Source organism: Gallus gallus, chromosome 2, assembly GCF_016699485.2.
Source record: "Gallus gallus isolate bGalGal1 chromosome 2, bGalGal1.mat.broiler.GRCg7b, whole genome shotgun sequence".
NCBI classification, from domain to species: domain Eukaryota; kingdom Metazoa; phylum Chordata; class Aves; order Galliformes; family Phasianidae; genus Gallus; species Gallus gallus.
Window position 1 is genome coordinate 27,469,096 of NC_052533.1, and position 24,074 is coordinate 27,493,169.

The window sequence follows — 24,074 nt, forward strand, 5'->3', positions numbered from 1 at the left end:
AAATAATATAGAAGTCTAGATAAGCCTTCTCAGACTCAGAGTTGACTTCCCAGGCAGTGCTGTTAGCTGCTCTCTCTCTTTAGTCAAGGTGGCAAGGCTGAAATTTCACAGTTCACTGTATGCTGCTGCTTCTGAGTACCAGTTGTATTAAAGCTCATAGAATTACAATTTTGCATCTGTTTCTCTAGACAACTGCATCTGTTTCTCTAGCATTCTAGACTACCTGATTAGTGTGAATGCCGAAGATAGATTAACTTCACAAAGAAGTAATGAAATGAAATGTAATATATTTGGAATAACTAACTCTTAAATTTGAGAAAAATCTGGCAAAGGGTTTTTAAGAGGTAAAAACACTATACAGCCACTGTAAATACCATCACGAGCACTGAAGCGACTGGTGCCAGTTCTGATGCTCAGTTACCCACACCATGAGTTATAAATTATAGAGAAAAGGGAAATCAGCTTTCTCTGAAAACCAGAGACAAAAGTAGAAAATAAAAGGAAGAAATGCATTTGCAAACACCTCAAGCAATCCAGCAGCTGAGGAGCTCTTCCTTCCTCATTGCAGGGACAGGAGTGTCTTCATTAAGTCATCTCACATCAGGAATACTAAATTTAATGCTAAGGACAGCCCTCTTGATGGGAATCTCATTAATGGGATGGCACCATACCCTGTCATAGAAAGGGAGTCCTGTCTACATTACACAGTTATTGAAGAGGCTATACATGCAGTTCGGTGGTGTTGAACAAAGGTGCAGGTGCACGTGAATTGCATACTGTACTGTACCACAGTCGATGGACTTGCATGGTTCTTGATGAAAGCATCCTCTATGTTAAAATTGCAGTAGGATGAACTGGAAAAGCACTGACTGAAGTGTTTTGTCCTAGGACTTTCACTCTAGTGTTCCATGTTAGCTCATTCAGCCTCAGTGGTAGCAAAAGTAGGTATATAAAATGACAGCACAGAGGCTACAATTAAGATCCATTCTTTGGCACGTTACAACCCCAAGAACTCTTAGGATTGTCACAGAAACAACAAATGTGCTATGTTTTGCACTCAGAACTCCAGTTTAAATGAAGAAACTATAAAATTACAGTGAACAGAGGCTTCCTTGGCTATGTGTCTGTAGTACAAATTGTTCCAGTAAGAACATGGAATAACTTATGTTGCATAATTTGCTTCTAGATCCACCTGGTTCAGATGGTAATAATAAGTGTTTCTTGGATAAATCCGCCCACTTCCCGTTTAGTTAAATCATGCTCCTTTTGGGACTTTGCCATAAAAAATGTTGAAAACACGCAGATCTGGATATATAAAGAATATTTTTATACCACTGGAGTCTCAATTAAACTATTGATTTTCTAGATACGCAAATAATGCTAAATGGCAGATAATTCCAGGTCTCCAGAATTTTTAGTCATTTTCCCCACAGTATTTCCCCCTTGCATAAGATAAACCATAAAATCAATAAGTTACACAATGTCGATGGCTGATACACTACTGTTGTGTTTATACATTTTATGGCATAAAATCTTCTCAGATATTTGTCTTCAAATTTCAGGATTCTATGTTTATTTCTTTTTTGTTTTCTCTCTGTGGCCAGAATGCCTTTGATACTCATTTTTTTATGCATATAAAAAGCATATCCCTCTTTGCTACCAGTAATAAATTGTATTTTATACTGTGTTCTCAGAAATAAGTATACTTTATGTCCTCAGTGGTGACTGAAGTCACCATAATCATGATTTCTTTTGTCACTCTCAACTACAGACAGGCAGTCTGAAAAGAGTCAGTAGACCTCTGAAAGCAAAGTTCTGAGATAGGATCTTTAATGGCATGAGTAAAAAGTGAATGTTCTCCCTCTGAATGGGCACTTGGATATTTTGATCGCAACAAACAGTGATGAACAGAGCCAGACTGCAAACATGAAAAGACCAGTTTTAAACAAACCATACAGTTTAACACGTATACACAGTGTGTCGAGACATGCTCTGTGGCTTATCTAGATTAAGGTATAAATGTTCACATTACCCATGTTATGATCTCTACAGTCTGCATACATTTTTCAGATGCAATTGACCTCCATTGCTGGTTTCAGACATCTCTGAGACCTCTTGTCTTTTCCTCCAAGTTATTTTCTCAGATCTGTAAGATTTATCCTATTATAAGCTGAGCACAAAGCTTATGAACAACCTTAAAGTTTATTCACCTTACTATTGACTTTGATATGAGGTACGTTTGCCTTTCACTTTTCCTCAAAGCATTCCTATCATCAGTTACAAACATAATTACAAAATGAAGATGAGGACAAAAATTCAATTTCATTTAAAAACAAATGCTTCTCAGTCTGTATGCAAAATAATTAAATAACTGTTTTCTGATACCCTTGACATTTCGTTTAAGAACAACTAAGTATAACAGCACCTAAGAGGATGAACATATGTCACAATTTTATAAACCATAGTATAAATGAAATACTCTAGTGAGTTAAATCATTACTTAGTAAATTACAAATTTCATACAGAGAAAATAATACTTTATGTGTATAATGAATAATATTGTATTAGGACTAATGTAGTTATAAGCTAATTATACACTGTATACTGATTTAGTTGCATTTAGCTAAGTAGCCATTCTGGGCTCGTTGATGATTAATTACGTCTTTAAGCATATACTCTCGTAAACAGTGGTCACTTGCAACACTAGTTGTTGCCTAGGTTGCTTTGTAGACACTTTTCCTTTAAGAAAACAAAAGGGAAAAAAATCAGCACAAGCACTAGAAAAAACAAACAGCAACAACAAAACACACAATGAAAAACCCTGAATACACAAGTCAAAATCTCTACTAAGGTAAACTAAGTCAAAAAGCACTAGAACAGTGCAAATTTTATTTTACTGCACTTCTGCCCACAAAATAACCTACATAGTATCTATTCAGAGCGATTATAAAGCCTCATTGAATTTTATATAATATCATTAACTTTCAGGATCATGAAATTGAACATAAGTCTTCTCAATTCTACAAATTGTTCTATTTTCCAAATCACTTATAAATTAAAGACAAGCATTTAGGTAAGTGCCAAAGGATCTCACAAAGATACTTCTTAAAGTTTTTACTGACTGTAAGAAACAAGACACTTTCTAGGCATTGACTGCCCACCTGAAGAATAATTTAACATGACAGGAATGGGTAATAAGTGATAGCAAGTGCACGAGCTACTCATAAATCTAAACCAAGGAAGTCCTTTTGTTCAGGGTATTAAGCATTGTTCTAACCTCAGAATGAATAGTTAGTTAAATGAAAAAGAATTCTGAACACCTTAAATGCCAAGTGAAAAAAAAAATCTGTATGGGAAAGGAGGAAGGGAAAAAAAAGGGACGATAAAAGGTATACTCACTCCTACATGACTGTTGCATTTATTGAAAAGCTGCTGAAGCAGCAGTGAAATTTTAAAAACCAAATCTCCTAACTGAGCCTATGTCCTGCATTTATTTGAAGTGAAGACAGATGCATTTGAGCAAGATATCTTGTGAAGGAAACACTGTGCTGTCCTATATTACAGGGAAACATGGATGAAGCAAGGACAGGTCTTTCAGGTCACTTTGGGACAAATATATGCCAGAAGAGTTCACTGCAAGGGAAGAGATAACATCCAGTTTGAAGACTCCCAAATCACACGTTTGTTAGACAGAAGGGACTCAACATCTGTACTACTACTGAGCTGTACAATTGTACAGTAGTACAATGCTGTACTACTACTGAGCCAAATTAATTGCTTATGTAAATATAGCCCACAAAACTGTATTTTTACTGATACTGATAAAAACCTACCATGAATGCAAGACAACACTCAGTATTCTGTCTGTGACAAAAGGAAATTTCACACAGACTTCTCAATCTAACCACATAAAAAACATTTTTTTAGGAAGTTACAGAACAGACCTGCATATGCACACATTTTAGCACATATGTAAAGTGATACATAGTGAAATCTTTGGCTCTCTGCATGAATGTACCTTATAACTTGCACATATAGCAAAATGCAAGTCTCCTTCTGGGGTATCCTGATAGACCTTGTGAATGGTAAGAAGCAAGAGTGATCAGAGAGATTTACAAGGTAAACTAAACCCATAGTGATTGAAGGAAACTAGCTAGCAGGAAATACCAACACCGATGTTGGTATATGGTATTTTCAACTTCATTGCTCACTATTTCTAGCTATGAAAATTACATTCTCCATGCTTAGGGAAATATGCAAAACAGCAAGGGAAAACCATCAGAGAGATTTTTATCACTCCTTATCTGTTAATTACTCTACAAGTCCACTTTTCCACAGCATGTGTTCTGTGTTTGAGACTTTCTTCGATGTGAAAATAATAACAATTTGCAACCTCTATTTGCCATGTCAAAATCCTTTGTAGAATTTCAACAGCAACAAAAGCTGAAAAGACTAAAGCCAGTTCTAACGTGCAAACTGTGAAAAACTATAAGAATAACTAATCTTGTCAAAGACTAGTAATGTTTGAAGGTAACTACAGATCAAACTACCAGTCACTTCTGGATAAGGCAATGTTTCAAATCTGGGATTAGAGCTCTTTCAGACCATTCTCCTTCACCAAGAGAGCAGAATTTTTGTCAAGGAACAATCACTTCTACAGATTTGGCAGCAGGACTGAAACTTATGCTGTGATATACCCAGTATCAATACAGCTCTTTTAAAATTATATTTATGTTCATACACAGACAAATTTCTGGTTCTCTTAACCCTTTTTTTGGAAAAAAAAAAAAAATTGATGTGGATTACAAACTGATGACATTGTTTATTATGAAATCTTCTTTCCCTCCATGGCACAGAAATACTTTAATACATCACAGTATTCCATTAGCACATTCAAAATGATTATTAGGATTCACAAAATCACTTAAGCATGTGCTTATGTTCATATTAATTCGGCAAACCAATGAACATGACTTTTAGTTATGTATACCCACAAACCTCACTAGAATAATTAATTAGCTTGTGCCAAATGTCCAGAATTAAATATGTGCATTTGTCCAGTCATATTAATAAAACTGTAGAAAATGGTTAAAAAATTAACCACGTGTTTAAGTACTTTGCTAGGTGAGGAATGCTTAAACATAATCAAATGTCACATGGAATTAGTTCTCAGATATGCATATGTATATGTTCTGAATTGAATCAAGGCCTAAACAGCAAATTTCCATAGGAGTTTCTTCACACATTATTTAAAAAAAAATAATAATTAAAATAATCTCTGTAGCCACTATAAACAGCAAAATGATATAAGGGTTTCAACTTTCAGGATATATGGTTATCACAAAATTAAAATTAATTTCCTTCTGTAAATTACATATACTATAACAAAACAACATTTGTAGAAATTAATATACCCTGAAATAACACAGTTAAAATAGAAGACTCTGAGAACATATCAGTCAGAGAAACAACCGTACTTAGCCTTTCACATTTATGATCAGAAATTCTAATAGTCAAAGTTTCTACTGATGCTAATTAAATGTCCTTTCATGAGAAAAGCCAAATATATGGCTTTTATGCAAGCTTTTTCGTTCAGTTTTGCAAAAAAAAAAAAGAATTAGGAGATGTAATGGAAGTCAAGCATGATGACTTAGAGGACAGTGATGGGGAAGCAGACCCCTAACAAGTTCAAATTTATGATTATGAGAATTAAGCAGTCATATTTTTCCCCACTGGCAGACTAAGAGGCTCTTAGTGACTGGTTAAGGCTGAAGGATATTAAATCACAACCATGCAAATATCTATTTGATAGTGCATTTGGATAGTAACATATTAGGTGTCATAAAAGTACACTTGTCTTTGTCGTAGACCTTTGCTACTTTCTGATAATAATTTTTCAGAGACCATATCCTGTGTCTAATACTACTAGTAAAAAAGAGATCTCCCATCTAATAACAGTCTTCAAAATGTAGCAAAGAAACAAGAATAAAACAAAACAAAACAAAGCAAAAATAGCATGGGATACTGGCTTACATTGCAAAGAATTTACAGAACATTTCCAGGCATAGTCAAAAATCTTCATTGTCTTAGCTAAATACACTTGCAAAAGACATTATTATTGTAGTTCATCCAAGTCAGAATATAACCATATTGCTATGAAATCAATATCACATGTTGTAGAGACTGAATGAAAGGCTGAGGTATTCTACTTGCATGAGCTCTGTTTTGGCATTCAAATTCTGCACATAATAATGTTAGAAAAGTAATTCACAGCAGTGGAAGTTTCTGAATTGCCACACACACGTTAATCAAATGGACAAAAACAACAGATGGAACATTAATCTGGATATCACAGTTTTCTTCTAAGTTACTGTCTTCATTATTGTCCTAGAGCGTTACGCTCCTTTTACTCCTCCAATATGTCTTTATGTACGTTTTTGCACATCTATCTAAAGTTTCAACTGAAGGAACATTGGTAAATTCTTATTTAAATCCCATCTTAGTACAAATAGGCCAGCTGTTTTCCACATTTTAAGTATTTAGTTCAAATTAAATAGTTTGAGTAAGCAGTGTGATCCTGTTGGCAATGACACTTTAAAGAACATATGCAGAAGAGCACCATTCATAAGGACACCAAGAAGAAGAAATCTGAAGTGTACACTCAGCTATCAGCCCAGCCAAGGGCTATCTACCAATACTACAGTATTTGATTTACTCCTACACCTTGAATACTGCACTGACACCAATTAGTGGATGGTTTATATAAGGAATGTTGCACTACACTGTACTATTGCAAGTATAATTTGCCTCAGAATCAATCCTGGTGATTTCTTTCTGTACAAACTTGTACTAAAAGACAATGAAGATGTTTGCAAGTTTGGTTTATTATGCTCCAAAATTCTAATTACAGAGCTGTAAGGGGCTCAGTAGCATATGCTCTATAATAACCTATGTAGTTATAGCAGTTTAAAAGATAGTTAAACAGTGTTAATAGTTTATCCCCTATTAACCTCAGATAAATTTACTGCTGGTTTAAAAACAACAAAAAATAAAATACCCATGGTATACCCATGATAAGATTTCCACTACTGATTCATGTTGACATAATTTTGGCTCTGTAAAGACTAAACTCTAATGTAGTGACTGAACAGCAAGTTCAAAATTAATCTTGCTTCACAAAAACCTACATTAGGATTTTCATCTTAACAGCAATGCAAATCAATTCATAATTTCTTTCAGCATTATTACCCACAAAATCGAAAACAATAGAGAGCACTATGAATAACTAACTATAGAGGAAGTCGATGGGAGATAAATTAATTGTTTGGATTACAGATTATTTTTAGCACTCTCGAGGCCAGTTGGCTGAGCACAATTAAAAGCCGTTTGTGTTTTTTTGTTGTTGTTGTCATTACCCTTTTAAAAATATTTTCAATCTCATTGCTAAATTACATGCAAAAATCAGGCTCTAGCACAAGTGTCTAGTTCAGAACGATGCAGCCGATCTGACTACCTTTGTGCCTTTGATTTGGCCTACACCTATCCAGTACATACTTGCTCCAGTCAAGGCTGTTATAAGAACTCTCTAAAATACTACCCTACTATTAGAAATAAAAATGGTTTGTTGTAAGATATCAAATAATAATGAGATTTTTTTAAAGGATTATCATTTTTGACTGATTATTATTACTGTTAATATTTTACATGGCCAATGAATATGTGGCAGCTACAACGCTGCTCGTACTTCCAGACTTGAAAATCAGGACATTTTGCCAGTTTTCCAGTAACTTTTATTGATTAATCCAACCAAAAATTAGTTACAAAAAAGATTTCAAAGAGTATGAGCAAATTTGCTATTCCTTACTGGTGAATGTATCTTCATAATCAATAATGAATGATTACTGAAAGGGTTTTTTTTTTTTTTTTTTTTTTTTTTTTTTTTGCCTAGCTCATGCTGTTTCTGAGTTTTCTGAGCTCTTAATCAACTAATTCAAACACTAAATCTCCACAGTGATTTTGTCTATGCAGCTCCACCACCATTCTGCATCCTGTGCGCTTATGGCTTGTTCCCAGGACCCTTGCAGTTCCTCTGCCCTTCCTAAGTAGTAGAGAAAGTGCAGATAGAGAGAAGCACTGAATCATTTCTCATGTGTGTCCAGCTTGGAGAGAAAGCACTGTAAGGATAAGTAGCTGAGGTTTCTTGTTCTCTTTCACTCTTACTATCCCTAAGTGTATAAGATGGTTTATTTTTCATTCCACATGCTCATTTATACCAAGTGTTTGGTGAAAGATGAGGTTTCTGATGTTTCGTCATAACTAATCATTTAATGATTTATAAGTGAAATGCTTTTATCAAAATACACATTTCGCGTCACTTTGGGAAAATCATTTCAGAAACACTAAAAGAAAGCACTGTAATGGACTTATATATTTAACATTTTGAATAACTTCCCAATAAATATGAACAACCTTGAGAGTCACTCAATTTTAATTTATTATCTAAAAATTCTACTTTTTCCTAAGGTTTATAAGATTGTTTTTTCAGATCTTAACATTGTAAAATTTTTGATCGTGCCATTATGTGATCCATGCTGGAGTAGATGCAAGACTTTCTCAAGGTAATATATACAGCTTGTAAGTTATTTTTTTTTCTTTCTGTTTTTTTGGTGTTATGCAAGATCTTGCCTCACTATCTGTTGGTCATCAATGTTTTATGCTCTACTGCTCAATTGTAAGCAAATTTCACCATCTTGCATGCTTACTTGTTTTCTGTGCACTTGATCTGGATACATTTGGTGTGAATTTCATGGAATAAATACCAATCCACTGGTATATTTTGCAATTAATGCTATTTATCTATAGTGGCTGTGGTTCCATAACTATTCCATGAAAATGGTTTGATCTTGAAAAAAATCAGAGATTAGATTAATAAGCTCTTTTATTTGAAAAATTAGCTTCTCAATTTTTTGTTTTTGAAGTATTAAACTGAAGGGTTATTTCTAAATTTTGTGACAATAGTTCTCTGTGCTAAGATAACATGGTATATAATTGATTAGTGTTTTTTTTGTTTTGTTTTGTTTTGAATACAGGCTTGGGAAATAGCAAGGATAAAATAAATCAGATGTTCCATGGTATTACAGCACACAAGCTTATCTGAAGCAACTGTCCATGTATATATGTTGACTCACCATTAATGGTAAGCAGATGAGTGAGTGAAGAAAGTAAATTAAGCTGTTTTATCCACGGGGAAAAGGCTAACTGTGACAATTAATATGCACAAGCTGATACTGTCTACACACGCACTCACCTCTAGTAAATTGTTTACACCCTCAGCAATTTAGCTAAATGATGTGACATGACTGAATTTCTACTCCTGCAGCAACTGCAGAAAGGCACTGCAACCTGACTGTCTGGAATACAGAGCCTGTGATAACACACTAACACTGGCGTTACTGAGATCAGTATTTCATTATCACTGTGATAACATCAACCTAGTGCAGGAACATAAAACAATTAAGGCACGTTGTGTAGATTATTTTTATTTTCTTCAAAATATGTAAGTAATTGTACTTCAGTATCCTCTTTATCCTCTTTCTGATAGCTGTCCTGACGTTTCATGTTTCTGTCATTCCTGTTAATCTGTCCTCTAATGTTATCAGTTATATCTGTTATGTTTGGCCAGCAAACCAAATCTCCTTTTTTTTTTTTTTTTTTTTTTTTTTTAAGCAAATATGACTTGATTGCTTTAATACTCATTTTTTCTTGGATATTCAGCTTGTTGCAATGATATCAGTTCTATTGGGAAGCAGATGGGACTTCTCTTCTGGTATCTTGCCATCCTGACAGAATGATGGATGTGAGCACTTTAAAATCTTTATCTCATTCTACTTTGCTCTTAGATGTTTTCTAGCTTCAGCTTTGAAATTGACACACAGCTTGGCTGATGCTTCATATGGTTCTTCTGTGCTTTGCGCTTTCATTGCACTGAACGTTGTATATATTCATTCAGCTACTGCATCTCACTTTGCTTCTTACTTGCTTTCCTCTACAAACATATAGCACATACATTCATGTAGGTATCAGAACTCATACAGTGTAGTAGAAACGCATCTTTTTTTTTTTTGGCTTGAACACATTATTCCAACCTTTCAAGTACAAACACTTCTGCGAAATGTTCATTTTCAACTTAGCAAAGGATTTTCCTTCCCAGCAGTAAATTACCTTCTGATTCTTTCCTATGATAAAATGATGAGATTTGCAGAGAGCAGTGGATGTTCTGCTCAATTTTAGCAATGTTCTGAACATCATCTACCCTAGCAATCTTCTATCCACGTAGGGAAATTTGGTCTTTATCAGTGTAAAATAAACAAATAAAAAAAAAAAAAACAAAAACGTGTCTCTTAGTCTAGAAGAGGCTTCAGGGAAATATAATAGCAATCAGTACGTACCTACAAGGAGGGAGGTTATGAATACAACAGAGCCAGGCTCTTCACAGTGGTGTACAATGGGAGAATAGGAGAAGTGTGTAAGGTGAAACAACAGAGATTCAAACCGGATACAAGAAATAACATCTCCACCATACAGAAAGTGGAATAGGTTGCCCAGAAAGGTTGTGCCATCTTTATCCTTGAAGGTTTTTAGAGACACTTGAATAAAGCCATCAGCAATGTAACTCGCTCTCATAGCTGACCCTGCTTAGAACAAGAGATTGGACCAGTGACTTCCTGCATTTCCTTCCAACTTAAATTACGTTCCTAAGGCAGTAAGAGCCCCAAATCAAGCACAGTATCATTGAGTTATACTCCTTTGGCTTTTCCGAGCAGACGTCGAGATTGTTGTTAAATATCATTTCTGCCATTCTGTTACAAAACCGATTTAGCAGGTTCTGTTCATAACGATTAGAGACTGTGTCTATTACTTGGCAGGAAACTATGAGGCAATATGATGCATATTAAAGGTTACCATTATTCTCTGTAGTCCCTTAGAGAAACAGTAAAAAATTAAAAGAGGATGTAATTCAGTAAGTATAAGTTTTACATTTGGGAAAAAAGAATAAGCTATGGAAAACCCAAATGAGATACGAGGTAGTAGTTGTTCAGAAGAGTATCTGAAATTAGCAATGAATCACAAATCACATATAAATTGAAAAAAAATCATGCTATTGCTAATAAGACTATTTTTCTTAATGGAAGTATCATCTGCAAGACACGACTTAATTCCTCTTTTCCACTCATTACTGATAAAACATCAAATGCAGCATTTTGTCTCACTGGGAGCACTACGATTCCAGTGAGATATGGAACAAAGGGAGTAATTGGATTGAATTCTCACGTTTTATCTGAACAGTGTTAAAAGTAACAGACATGATCAGATGTCTAGAAAACATTTTCTGCAAGAAAATGTTGAAGAAACTGGAGATAGGCTACAAAAAAAAAAAAAAAAAAAAAAAAAGGAAAAAGAAAAGATCAGATTGGCCTTCCAGTAGGCAACAAAGAGTTTTACAAAGAAACTGAACAATTTGTTTATACTTTGTTTTCCTTCTCCACTCTGCATATGACACGATGCTATGGGCCAAGGCTACACTAACACTATTCATATTAGAGGTAAAGAAATTTCAGGGTATGGAAAACAAAGTAATAGAGTAGGTGATCATAGACAAATACAGGAATTTCCTTTATAAGGAAATAGGCTATAGGCTTGACTCCTTTACTCTAGTGACTTGGGCATCAGCAGCTACACTCTGGTGTCCAAAAAAGTAGTAGATTTTGGCTTTCTCAATTCAATACTTGTCAAAGTTTGATTCAGATACGAAAAACTGAAAACAATTTGTTTTTGTGAAACTAAGTTTACGTCAGTTGTACAGAAGTTTGAATACTTTAAGTGTTCTATTTATTTAGACAAACATTCTGCCTAGCTTTTCAAGTGTTATTATGAATGCTACCTAACACATGAGTTATACAACTTTTTCAAGTCTGAACTGCAATTGTTGGCCTTCTCCACTTGCTTTGTCTTATTTACTATACTGAGATTAAGAAACACCTTTTTATATATTTGTATGTATGGCAAACTTGACAGACCTTACTGTTTCAAAAATACGATTTTATAATTTTAGAAGCATTTATCAATGCAAAAAAATTTATTATATATTTCTGATATAATTTCCTGCTGTTCGCATTTCTATTATGTGAATAATATGAAGTTTGGTGTGATTAAATTCATGAATTCAAATTTTTCAACTAAAAATGTATTTACAGGTTACCTAAAGAGCCTACTGTTTACACCCTGAAATTTTCCTGCACAATTCTGCAACTACTTTACACTGTCCTTAGTAGTACCATGCTCTTGCTACTGTAGAATTCCAATATTTTTTCTTCAATATAATTGTTTTCTCCTCTTAAATAACACAAATGAATTTTTGGAAGCTTAGTACATTCCCAGATGATTTTCTATCAATTTCCTGTTTCTGTGCTATGTCTTTACATGTGGTGCTCCTTTACACTTTAGAAATTTTTAAAATTGTACTGTATTAGTATAAACAGACAAAATCTCATTCTTTCTCCCTCTCACCTCTTCCATGTTTCCTTTGCACATTTATTTTCTTTCCTCATTCTTGATCTTTAGCATCAGTATTTTCTTACGACTAAGTCACCAAATATGTTCTGTTCCCCAGCACAGAGTATTTGCTTCCCTTTTGGTGCATATACTTTGTCTCTATATGCTTTTTTAATACTATTTTTTTAAATTTATTTCTGTTTTATCTAGTTGCTCTCTGCACTTATTTTAAACAAGACAGGCTAAATACCAAACTACACAAGCAAAAAAGCTAACATTTCTTACTATTTAAATAACAAAGATTATTTTTTCAGCAGTTAAAACTATACAGGAGTAGAGGCCAAGGAATGGTTTTAGGAACAAACTGCATGTTGTTGAGCAGCACTACATAACAACTGAACTGCAAGTAATATGCAAAAATTTCCATATAAACATTTAAGGTTGTGGCAGAACCTTGTTAAGGCTGAAGCGCAGTAACCAAGTAAATTAAACTCTGCAAAATATGGACCTCATCACAGTCACCCTTCTACAAATGTTTGAAGACATATTCAAAGCAAAAGACTTATGAGGAGTTAGACTAGATTTTCTTACTCCACTTATATATATATGCAGCACGTATCATAGTTCCAATGGGAAACCACAGAGAAGCACAAGCTGAAATTCCTATGAGATTAAGAGTTCTCTTGCCCTTGTTTCTCATAATTCATTCTAACTGTGAATACTCCATGACACAACCAAGAATATACTTGCTAGTATTATTATTATTATGTAAAATTATTTTATATATAGCTCTGATATATAGTTCATAAAAACATACAAGTTCATGTGATAGCTCATATAGTTCATATAATAGCTCATGTGAATCCTAAAGACCCACATGAAAATGTTGCTTGAGTTCTTACTAAGTGACGAGTTTTCCTTTCTATTTCTGTAGGACCTTCATAATGCTAATTAAATTTAGAGTTATAACCATTCATAAGACACTAGGAACAACACAAATAACTTTTTTATAGATGAAAAAGCAGCAGGTAGATCTTTAAGAAAAAATTCTGTATCGAGTGTGTGTTAGTAAATTTATGTAAATTGCTGAATCACTGTCAGTCATCTAAGTATTCATTTCACTAGGAAAGTAACACTGTAAATGAACTGTAACCAACAATTCTTCAAGCTAAGCCAAAAAATGCAAATATTTTTTCAAAGCAAGACAAAAAAAAAAAAATCACTTTAGAATATGTATGAGTCTTACCACGCCAATAGAAAAGTAGTTATTTATGATGTTGTAAGGCACTGGGTCTCCTTTCTCATCTTTATCATTGGGTATTACTTCAAATTTCCACCTGTCCAGCAAAATCTCAGAGCTGTTCTCAATGTCTTTTAAGATCTTCATTAAATTTTCACCTTCATAACCTATCAAAAAGTGAAAGTGAAGTTTTATTCAGTTTTCATTCTTTTTCTAGATGACAGGAAAAATGAAAACTATGCATACAAGACCTGAAAAGCAGGATTATGTGTGAAGTACAGACAATTTTCGAGCACCTGACGATATAAGGAGTTAAAACACAGAGCTGACTTGTGCACCAGCTACATGAATGTAAACTTAGACAACTTAAACAGAAGTTTAAACTTAACTTAAACAGAAGTTAAATGTTCAAAAAAGACTGGGATCTCCCAGAAAGAGACCAGAAGAGGGCCACAGAAAAGATTAACGGCCTGGACAATCTCCCATATGAGGATGGGCGGACAAACATGGGTCTCTTCAGACTGGGGAAAAGAAGACTGAGAGGGGATCTGATACATGTTTATAAATATTTAAAGGGAGGTAGGAGACAAATGTATGAGGCCAGGCACTTCTCAATATTGTATAGCAATAAGATGAGGAGTAATGATCTAAAATTTGAACATAGGAAGTTCCATACAAACATGTGGAAGAACTTGGTGACAGAGCACTGGAACAGGTTGCCCAGAGAGGTTGTGGGGCCTCCTTCTATGGAGATACTCATGACCAGTCTGAACATCTACCTGTGTGACCTATCGTAGGGAATCTGCTTTAGCAGGAGGGTTGGACACAAAGATCTTTTGAGGTCCCTTCCGACCCCTGCAATTCTGTGATTCTGTGTAAATACATAGAACTGAAAGGAAGGACATTTGCTGCCTAGGATAATAAAATGTAATCAAAAGTAGTACTTATCTATTGCTTATCTTTTTTTCTCTTTTTTCTCCTAGCTGAAAGTGTCAAAAAATCAACATCAGCTTTTTCCCAAAGGAAATGGAAGGGTCTGGAAGCACAGCAAATCAGCCTCATGGTTCACCTCTACAGCAGTTCAGAATCAGGTAGGTTGCATATAACCAAGACATGATTATTGGGGAACACTATAATTAGTCAAAAGACAGAATGAGGGCAGGGCACAGAGTTAGTCTCACCGTGAGCAAATTCAATGGAAGTTTTCACGTGCCCACTACTGATACTGCAGAATTTCTGGCAAGTGCCTAAGTGGAAAACATTCCCCACGAGGAAATGAATTTAAGAAAATGGAAGTATGCACACTGAATGAAAAGTTTTGTTATTGTTGTTTTTGTCGTAAATAATGAGAAGCAAGCATAGCTACAGCCTTAAAAACATGAAACTTTCATTTTCTGCTAAACTCAGGTAGATGGGAGCCCAGTGCTGAAGGCTGTGGGTGAATTAGCTACAGTTGGCCAATAAGGCCATTGTTCTGTACCATTGTTCTGCTCCAGTACCCTGGAGGCCTGGGACAACAAAAATAACCAACAGAGTATGAGGTTTGAGGTAGGGACTGTTTGAATACTTTACATAGACAAGTTCATGGAATCAGCTGGGCTGCGTATAAACATTTTGGGAATGCTGGCTAAAACCTTTGCAAGGCCACTGTACCATTTATGAAAAAGTTAGATGACTGGGAGGTGACACTGATGACTTGAAAAAAATAACTTCTCAATCTCTCATCAAAAAGGCCAAAAAAAATCCCACTCTGGAGAATGACAGGACAGACTGTGTCCCATTGACCCCAGGAAGAAATCATGATCAAACTCCCTCTGAACACACTTCTGTGCACATTAAGGAGAAGTCAGCCAGCATGGATTTACCACGGGTATATCAGACCTACCTACTTGACTGCCTTTTGTAATAAGATGATTGGAATCTTGGATAAGGAGAAAACTGCAGATATTAATTACCTCTACTTTACCAAGTCATCCAACACTGTCTCCCACAGTAATCTTGCATTTAAGTTGGGACATTATAGTCTGGATGAGTAGGAAACTAGATGGACACACAAAACATGGATCACTGAGCTCAGTTAGGGGTGGCTAATAGGACTAGATTACTGCAGAAGTCTATCCTCAGACTTGTACCTTTTCTTCTTATCAGTGATATGGATCATGTATTGGAGTGCACATTCTTTGAGTTTGAGGATATCACATACAAACTGATGCTCATTGGCAGGATGCTATCCAAAGGAATCTTGACATACTAGAGGCATGGACTGGTAGGATCATTGCTAAATTCAGCAAATCCTACACAACAGAAGAAATAATTCCTGTAATGATACAGGCTGGGGATGGATTGAGAGGAATAGCTCTGCTGAAAAAGCACCAAGGGTGTTGACAGACAGCAGGTTGCATATGAGCTTACAGAGCAGCCTGGCATCAAAGTAGTCCAACAGTATTCACAATCAAATGAACAGTAGCAGAGCCAGTAGCCCGAGAAGTGAAATCCCACTCTTACTCAGCAATTAGAGTGCACACAGTTCAGAGCACTGCTGCCCAGCCCAATACAAGGCAGACATCTATAAATGGGAGGGACTTCTGCTGATGACCCCCAAGATGACCGGGGACTAGAGCATTTGCTCTGTGATGAGAAGCTGAGGAACACAGGCTTCAGCCCAGAGATGGCTTTGCAGGGCCTAATACCTGTCTGTTAAGGCCTACAAGGAAGTTATCAAGAAGACAGAACCACGGTCCTCACAACAGTGCATAGGGACAGAATGAGAAACAAAGAGCGTGGATTGAAACAACAGCAATTCAGACTGGCTACTTAGAAAAACTTCACCATTAAGACTGCCGAGCACTGGAACAGGCTGAAGAGCCTGAAGAGACTGTGTTGTCTGAAATCCTGGATGGAAATAAGTTATTGGAGGAGCTGAAAATGAGTTTCCACACATCCAGGAAGGGATGAAAGGGATATTAAACTTTTGACTTTACATATATTATTTTCTTTCAGCATTCTTTGTCTTCTCATTTCCTGATAAATAGCATCAAAACAATGATTGTCTGGAGTCCTCTATAGGAGAAGAGAAGGAGAGTGGATCAAAAGAGCTAATCTAAGGCTGAAACATATTTTTCATTTAGTATTTACAAATATTAAAAAAGATAAACCACTCCAAGCCCAATATTAAGCATTTGCAGTAATCCTTTCAGAACAGCCCCAACTGATATCCATTTAAGAACACCTCTTTTATCATTTACTGATTAAAGAAGTAACTGCAATACAGATGGTAAAACACCAAACAAATAGCTATATACTATTCTCATTATACCTTGGAGCTTTTTTGGTGTCAGCAGAAGCTACAAACAAGGTATGAAGAGTAATTACGACCTTTAATATCTATAAAACAGTTCATATAACATTTACAGACAGCTAATTCCAAAAAGAGGAAAGATGATAATGGTTGTTCACATACATCATAAAAGAGACATCCAAATGTTAAGAGTAGATTTTGACGTAAAAGATTTTTTTTCCTTTTTAATTACATAATACAAGGTATTTTAATTTATGTTTACCTCCTCCCCATCTCAGACACCTTGCTAAATCATTGCCAGTCCCAAGAGGCAGAATTGCAACTGGAGGATGCTTAAGCAAGTTTGCTTTCTCTGTGAATAAAGAAGGAAAAACATACCTAAGGAACAAAAATCTAGTTGTTTGGTACCAATATAGTAACCATGTTACATTTTGTTTTGCTGATAGAGATATATATTCTGTATATGGGATCACGCTATCTACTCAGTAAGCATTTAACTGAGTCATTCCATTGTGCAGCCCACTCCCTAGTCCATGTACAATCCTTAATCCTAATTTACATTATTGTTATCAAAAGGACAAAGAATTAAAAGTTGTCCATTGATTTACAATTTTCAAAGCTATTCGAGCACTACAATCAAGACCTTGTATTTGCAAAAGAACATTTTACTTCCCTCCTTTATAAAATAAAATAAAATAAAATAAAATAAAATAAAATAAAATAAAATAAAATACTAAGGTCAGAAATACACATTTGCTATCATCCATTCCTTCACGACCTCCCTTTTACATAGCATTTCTGGTCTAGAGCTCTCATAAAAGAGCCCATGATTTTTAATACCCGCCATCCAAACATTCTGTCAAGTCTTTTGGTTACTCCATCTCTTTTCTCATTTACATTGTCTTACTTACTATCTTAACTTCTGAGCCTTCCTAATTATTTGTACAGAGGACTTTATGGCCAACAAATTGAAAGAACTCTATCTGAAGTGATTACATACCCCACAGCTTACAGATCTACACGGCTGTCATAGCAGTTCTATTCAAAGGACTGTTATTTCATTATCTCCATTATAGGATAATGGAGTGTATATAGAAATTTAGTAGCTGATTTGATTCAGTATAGGGAAAATTAGAACAGAAAATTAGAACAGAAAATTAAAGCAGTTTGATTCAAATTTCTTGTCTTCTGTAATTTTTTTCAGGGCTAGAAACATTGGACATCATCAAGGAATTTGAATATCCTCTACAATTTGAATATCCTTTAAAATAATTATAACTCAAATTATGATATTTCAAAAATTCAAATGAACAACATATTGTACCAATACTGCATCCACATGCTGATAAATAGGTAAGAGTACTAAATGTAAAATATAAGAATCCTGCAAAAATATGTAAGGTATGTTGATTACCTATGCAATCCAAAATCCAGCCTACTGTTCCATCTCCACCACATGCCAGTACTCTGAACTCAGGAACATCTCGGAAAAAATTTAACCTAAAAACAGTAAATGAAGATATCTATTTAATAAGCATAAATGCACTGTGCATACATTTTATGGCTTAAAACATTTCATTTAATAGTACCTGATAAACCAGCATTTGAAGTAATAATCAACTCTGACCATGCACTTATTTTTTAAACAGAACACAAATACCATCCAACAATGAATCATCTGATAAATTTAATAAGGAATTAATCCAAGTGTTACTATGGTATACTGACATTAGAAATGGGTTAGACCTAATGGCTAATTGAAATCTTTGTCTCAGTTCAAGTCTTTTTTCAAACTATTGTCAGAAAACATTTTCTGCTTAATGAGTAGTAAATGGATATGTAGTCTCTCTAGAAAGAAAAGTCTGAGATGGCTAAATATACTAGTCGGCTCTTGTGAGGTACTGTCTACAAGAGCATATGAAACCGACATACTTCTGATAGCACACTAATACCTAATAACCTGAGCATTTTGTGGTTAATAAAAAAAAAAAAAAAAGCACTGTGGTTTAATACAAAATGTGTAAGCATCAGATTGAATGCATCCACTACCCTACACCATCATACAAACTATTTTCTAAGTGCAATATCATTGATAATATTTCCCTAGCTACTTCTGCTTCCACAACCACTGAGTGCCAAACAGTACCACTGCATCATTCTCCACTTCATGCAATATCAATGTTCCATAATGCCAAAAAGTGAGGATATATCAAAACACGTTTAAGTTGAAATACTTTTAAAACATTTTTTGATGGTAGCTTTTGAAATATGCTTAAATTATGCATAAATTGTGACTAGACAGTAACTTTACAGTCATTTTACTGAAAATTACATTTACTGAATTATTACATATGTGTGTGCATGCATTTCAACATACATATAACATACAGTTTCAAAGACATCTTAATGAATAGCCTACATGCTGGTGATCAGATTAGATTTCCAATTTGCAGTCTCCTAGTAAATGCACAATCATTAAAACATGCAAAAATTCTTAAATACAAATAAATCTACAGATTAACTTATAATATTTAAATTAAGCTATTTTCCATATGATAATTTAGTGCTGCACATAGAACAGTGCTTCTGTCTCTAGAAAGTTATACATTCCTTATAAAATCAAGACCAAGTGAAAAAATGCAGACAAAAAGAAGAGTATGTGAGACAGAAGGGAAAGCTTAATAAGAAAAACAACAACAACAAAACAGCAAAAAAACCCAACCTAAGATGTAGAAGATCAGAATAATTTTTTTTAATTAGTTCCAGACTAGAATTTCAGGGTAATCAAAACTAGTAAGTCCATCAAACTGTGGTCCCACTCCCTCTAATTTCCTCTACTCAGAAGAGCTCTTACCCAGTAAGAAGTGTCAAGTACAACGTTTCAAGGATGTTTACTCATTCTGTATCAAATTCAGCTTTGCTCTTCTCACTTTTTATATTCTACTTCACCCATCTGAAGGACAACTGCTATAGGATCTCTTCTGATCCAAAATGTCACATGCCAAATATAGCTGGTTACTCTTAGAGAATATATCTTCTAATAAGTGTGTGTGCTGAAAGACCCTCTGCTGGAAGTCACACTCCATCACTATAAGAGTGAGCAGTGAGATGTCCCAGCCCCCAGGTGCCGTTCTCCATCACTTCATATGAATTGGAGGAAAGATAAATGCCTCCAGCATTCCCACTTTCACTTAATGTGTTGCATCTTTAGAAAGTTATCAGATCTAGTTATGCTACTTCCAGTACTGAAAGTATTTCAGATTAATTAAAAATGAAATTATAGTCCAGAGGTGAAGGTAGGGTACTAACTTCCGTTAATATGTAAGTACTTTCCACCACACGTGCTGGATTCAAAAAGAAAGTCTGGGGGAAAAAGTAACACATGTACACACAAACAAACAACAAGAATAACAAAAATAATCTCACAAATTAAGAAAATAAGAAAGAAAATTAAAAACACAACACAGAAACATTTCTTTCTGGAGATACCTCCTTTTTGGAGTTTTCTACCACAAGCCTAACTCCTCGGATACAGGTAAGCATTTCTTCCTTGGTGGTTTGTTTTTCACCACGATAATCTTTCCAACAATAACACTTGTAAAGTACCATCCTAAATGCGCTACTCTTCCAACTGTACACTAGGGAAATTGTTAGATGATAACATTCCTGTTTATTGAATGGATATAAACAATCCCCAGATTTTGTTTAAGGGAGACATGATTACATGTGGTTTTCTATCACCAAAATTAACAAGAGCAACTAATTCCTTTGTGATGGTGAAATTCTTGTACCATTAACTCTTGCCTCCAATTTTTTACAATACCTCACCATTTTACATGTTCCAAAAACATGCAGATAAAAAACCTAGAATTAGGTAAGTATTTTCATCTCAGTAGATCCCTTAAAGTGGACCTGCTTAAGTTTGAGCAAGTTTCTCATTGTATGGAAGTAAAACAAACAAACTTAATCCATTGAAGGTGACTGATAACAGCCAATTTTCATTTTATTTTGCCAGATACAAGGATCCCGGGAAGAGACAATTACTGAGTTTCTGCTGTTTTCCACCTCGAAGATGGCAATCATTTCAACTAACTAACTACTCTGGTTCAGTTCTTTTAGATTTATGAAACAAGCAGCAACATCAAAGGACTTAACTCTTTACATCAGAATCTCGTATTTAAGTGATACAGATCCCTTTTTGTTTTTAGGAACTCCTGTCCTACTCACATTGGCTTCAAAGGTTTTGAGTCAATAACATAATATGAAATCAATAAATGTGTAAAACTTTAAACTTGTAAATATTTTTTTCTTAAAGTGTGGCACAAATCAAAGTAATATTATCAATTTTTTCTTGAATGGCATCTATAACTTCACCATCAGTATGGTAATTATGAGTGAACTAGTATTGGAAGAGAACTTGCACTGTGTATGAATGGAAGTGATGAAAGGTAAACATCCACACCAAACACCACTAGCTCAAATCAAATTAGAGCCTGCTAAACCTTTGTAAATGGATATAGACTAATTTGTTAGACATCTCATACTTCCAGGTGAAGGCTTTAACTAGGAAACTTTGTCCATTTGTGAATTCACAGTGTTGGGTTTAATCTACCAATTTCCAGATGAAAGCACCAAGTTGAAAGGAAAAGCAATTACGTTGTTGCAATGTTTACTCCTTTATTGTACTGACCATAATGCTACCATTTTACCAAACAAAACAAACACAATTCCCAACAAATGGTTATTTACTTCACTATAGGAAAGAAAGCTAAACACACTTTTTCCTTTTCTAGACTGACAAGCCGAGCTGGCCATGTCACTGGACAACAACGCACACTTTATCCTCATTACAATGCTCAGTGACAGTGTTGTGTTCATTATGCTGACATTACGCATGACAATAACTGTAGTAAATCGCTGGGGAAAACAAACAAACAACAAAAAAAAACCTCTCAGTGAATCCAGGTTATTATAATATGGGGCCCAAATACTCCTCTCCTGGAATGACATTTCAGTGTATGAAAAATTTAAATGGCATAGGTATTTTGCAGCTAAAACTCTTTTTTTCAGTTATGTATTTCCTAAGATAAAGGTGGCTGCCAATTTCAAATGGCAATCTTGCTAAAGATGATGTAATATTTAGAATACATATCCCATATCCCATATACCCCATCTAGCAATATATGATCACATGGGACCATTGAGAGACTCTGTGATTAAAGAGGAAATTTTATCAGAAAAGTAATTTAAGAATTTATGCCAGGTACTCCACACTGAAGAAACCAGTCCCTACTTTGCACCCAAAAATACCACAGATAGGTTTTCCTTCACTGTTGCTCAAGATGTATATCAAAATATTTTCATAAGATAGCAATATATTACATGCTAATATATAATATACAACTGCAAACTGTTGATTTTCACAATATTTGAAGATTGTGCTATGCATATTTCAGACATTCCTTTTATGGGTAAAAATACAGTTAAATAGCTAAATCCAAAAGTAAGTTTCACATGTTAAGACTTATTGAGTCCTACTGACTCATGGTGTACAACCAGAACTTAGAGTTATCATTAGACAACTAAACCACCCTGCCTTGCTTTGTCTTTTGGAAAAAAAAAATATATATATACACATAAGGAAAAAAATATATATATGTAGTATATGTATATGTATATACAATTCTTTCAAAGAAATATGGGTCAGGTCCAAGGCTTTGTTTGGGAGAAAATAACTACGCAGTTATTATCTTCTCAAAGTATTACTGGTTTATATGTCTTATCACAACACTCTGTAAATTCCCAATGTTCAAACAGCAAAGAAATACTTCAGCAATCAATTCCAATAATCAGGGAAAATAGTATAATTTTCAAAATAGGCCTATTGCTTTGTGAAGTTACAAAGGCCCAGGTGCTGTAGAGCACCTGGCTTCCCAGCTAAATTACACAGCAAGCTGTAGGAATTCAGCTTGGCTATCCTGGGCATCTTCTAAACTGACAGAACTTAAGGTTTAAAAGGGCCTGCTGATGTAAACTTGTGGATAGAATTCAAAAAAGACATGCTCTCCAAATTAAATGCTTAAGGGAGTTACAAAGAAATACAACTTTAGTGGATATAATTTCTATTATAGTGTATAAAAATAACATAAATTAGACATTTTAAATAATAGACTTAGGGGAACGGGAGCCTTTTCAGAGAGACAAAGCCTTTGGGAAATGGTGACCTCTCCACAGAGCCATGTGGGTCTGTGGCTGGCTGCTATTCATCCAGCTATTATTTACCTCTCTGAGAGGTGAACAATAACTGAATTTCAGATTCCTGAAGATCATTAAACCCACAATAACAGTTGTTGTCAGAAGTAGAAGACTCCTATAGAGATGTAACAACCAAACAGGGAAACTCTTTTCAAGGCTAAAAACACAGGTGCTAGGCACAAATTACACAATGTATCAGCCTGGCAATTTTCACGTCACTTTGTTAACTGTGGCAGTCTGTAACTGTGGAGTACCTTTTATGTCTCCGTTCAGCTGCCGAGTTTACAGGGTTTCTCCCGCTCACCCAAATCTCTCTACTTCCAAATACAGAATGTCTAAACCATTAATTATGATATCAGTGTTTAATATATATTGTTGCCCTTTGGCTGAGAGCTCCTCAGTTTTCAGGCATGGCAGCAGGTTAACTTCCATTGTTGCAAAAGAATCAACGCCAGAAAGTCAGCTCCATTGTGATTTATTTGCATCAAGGACATATTTTTATATAGATTATGTATATGAGTCTTGACATAAAGAGTACTGGAAACCTTAGCTTAAAGCTTAGTGCTAAGCAGCTACAAGAAGTGTCTTTGCTGCTATCCCTGCAGTTCTCCGAGTATCATCACATCTATTATGAAACTAGGTGACATATCCACTTCAGTAATTGGACATTCAGATGGCAGTACTAAATTTCCTGTCAGCTTGTTCAAAACATTTTCCTGTTGACCCGTT

At 34.9% G+C, this 24,074-nt stretch overlaps 1 protein-coding gene across 10 annotated transcripts in view; it reads right to left on the minus strand.

The window, feature by feature from the left end:
* The window catches only part of DGKB (diacylglycerol kinase beta), a 343,763-nt gene that overhangs the window by 189,258 nt on the left and 130,431 nt on the right, over positions 1-24,074 (minus strand). For all 10 annotated transcript variants that reach the window (XM_046937766.1, XM_046937763.1, XM_046937764.1 and 7 more), the window contains 3 exons: positions 18,505-18,590; positions 17,353-17,442; positions 13,799-13,959 (listed from right to left, as the gene is read on the minus strand). In XM_046937766.1, the coding sequence (XP_046793722.1) occupies positions 13,799-13,959; positions 17,353-17,442; positions 18,505-18,590 (337 nt within the window). The remainder of the gene's footprint in view (positions 1-13,798; positions 13,960-17,352; positions 17,443-18,504; positions 18,591-24,074) is intronic.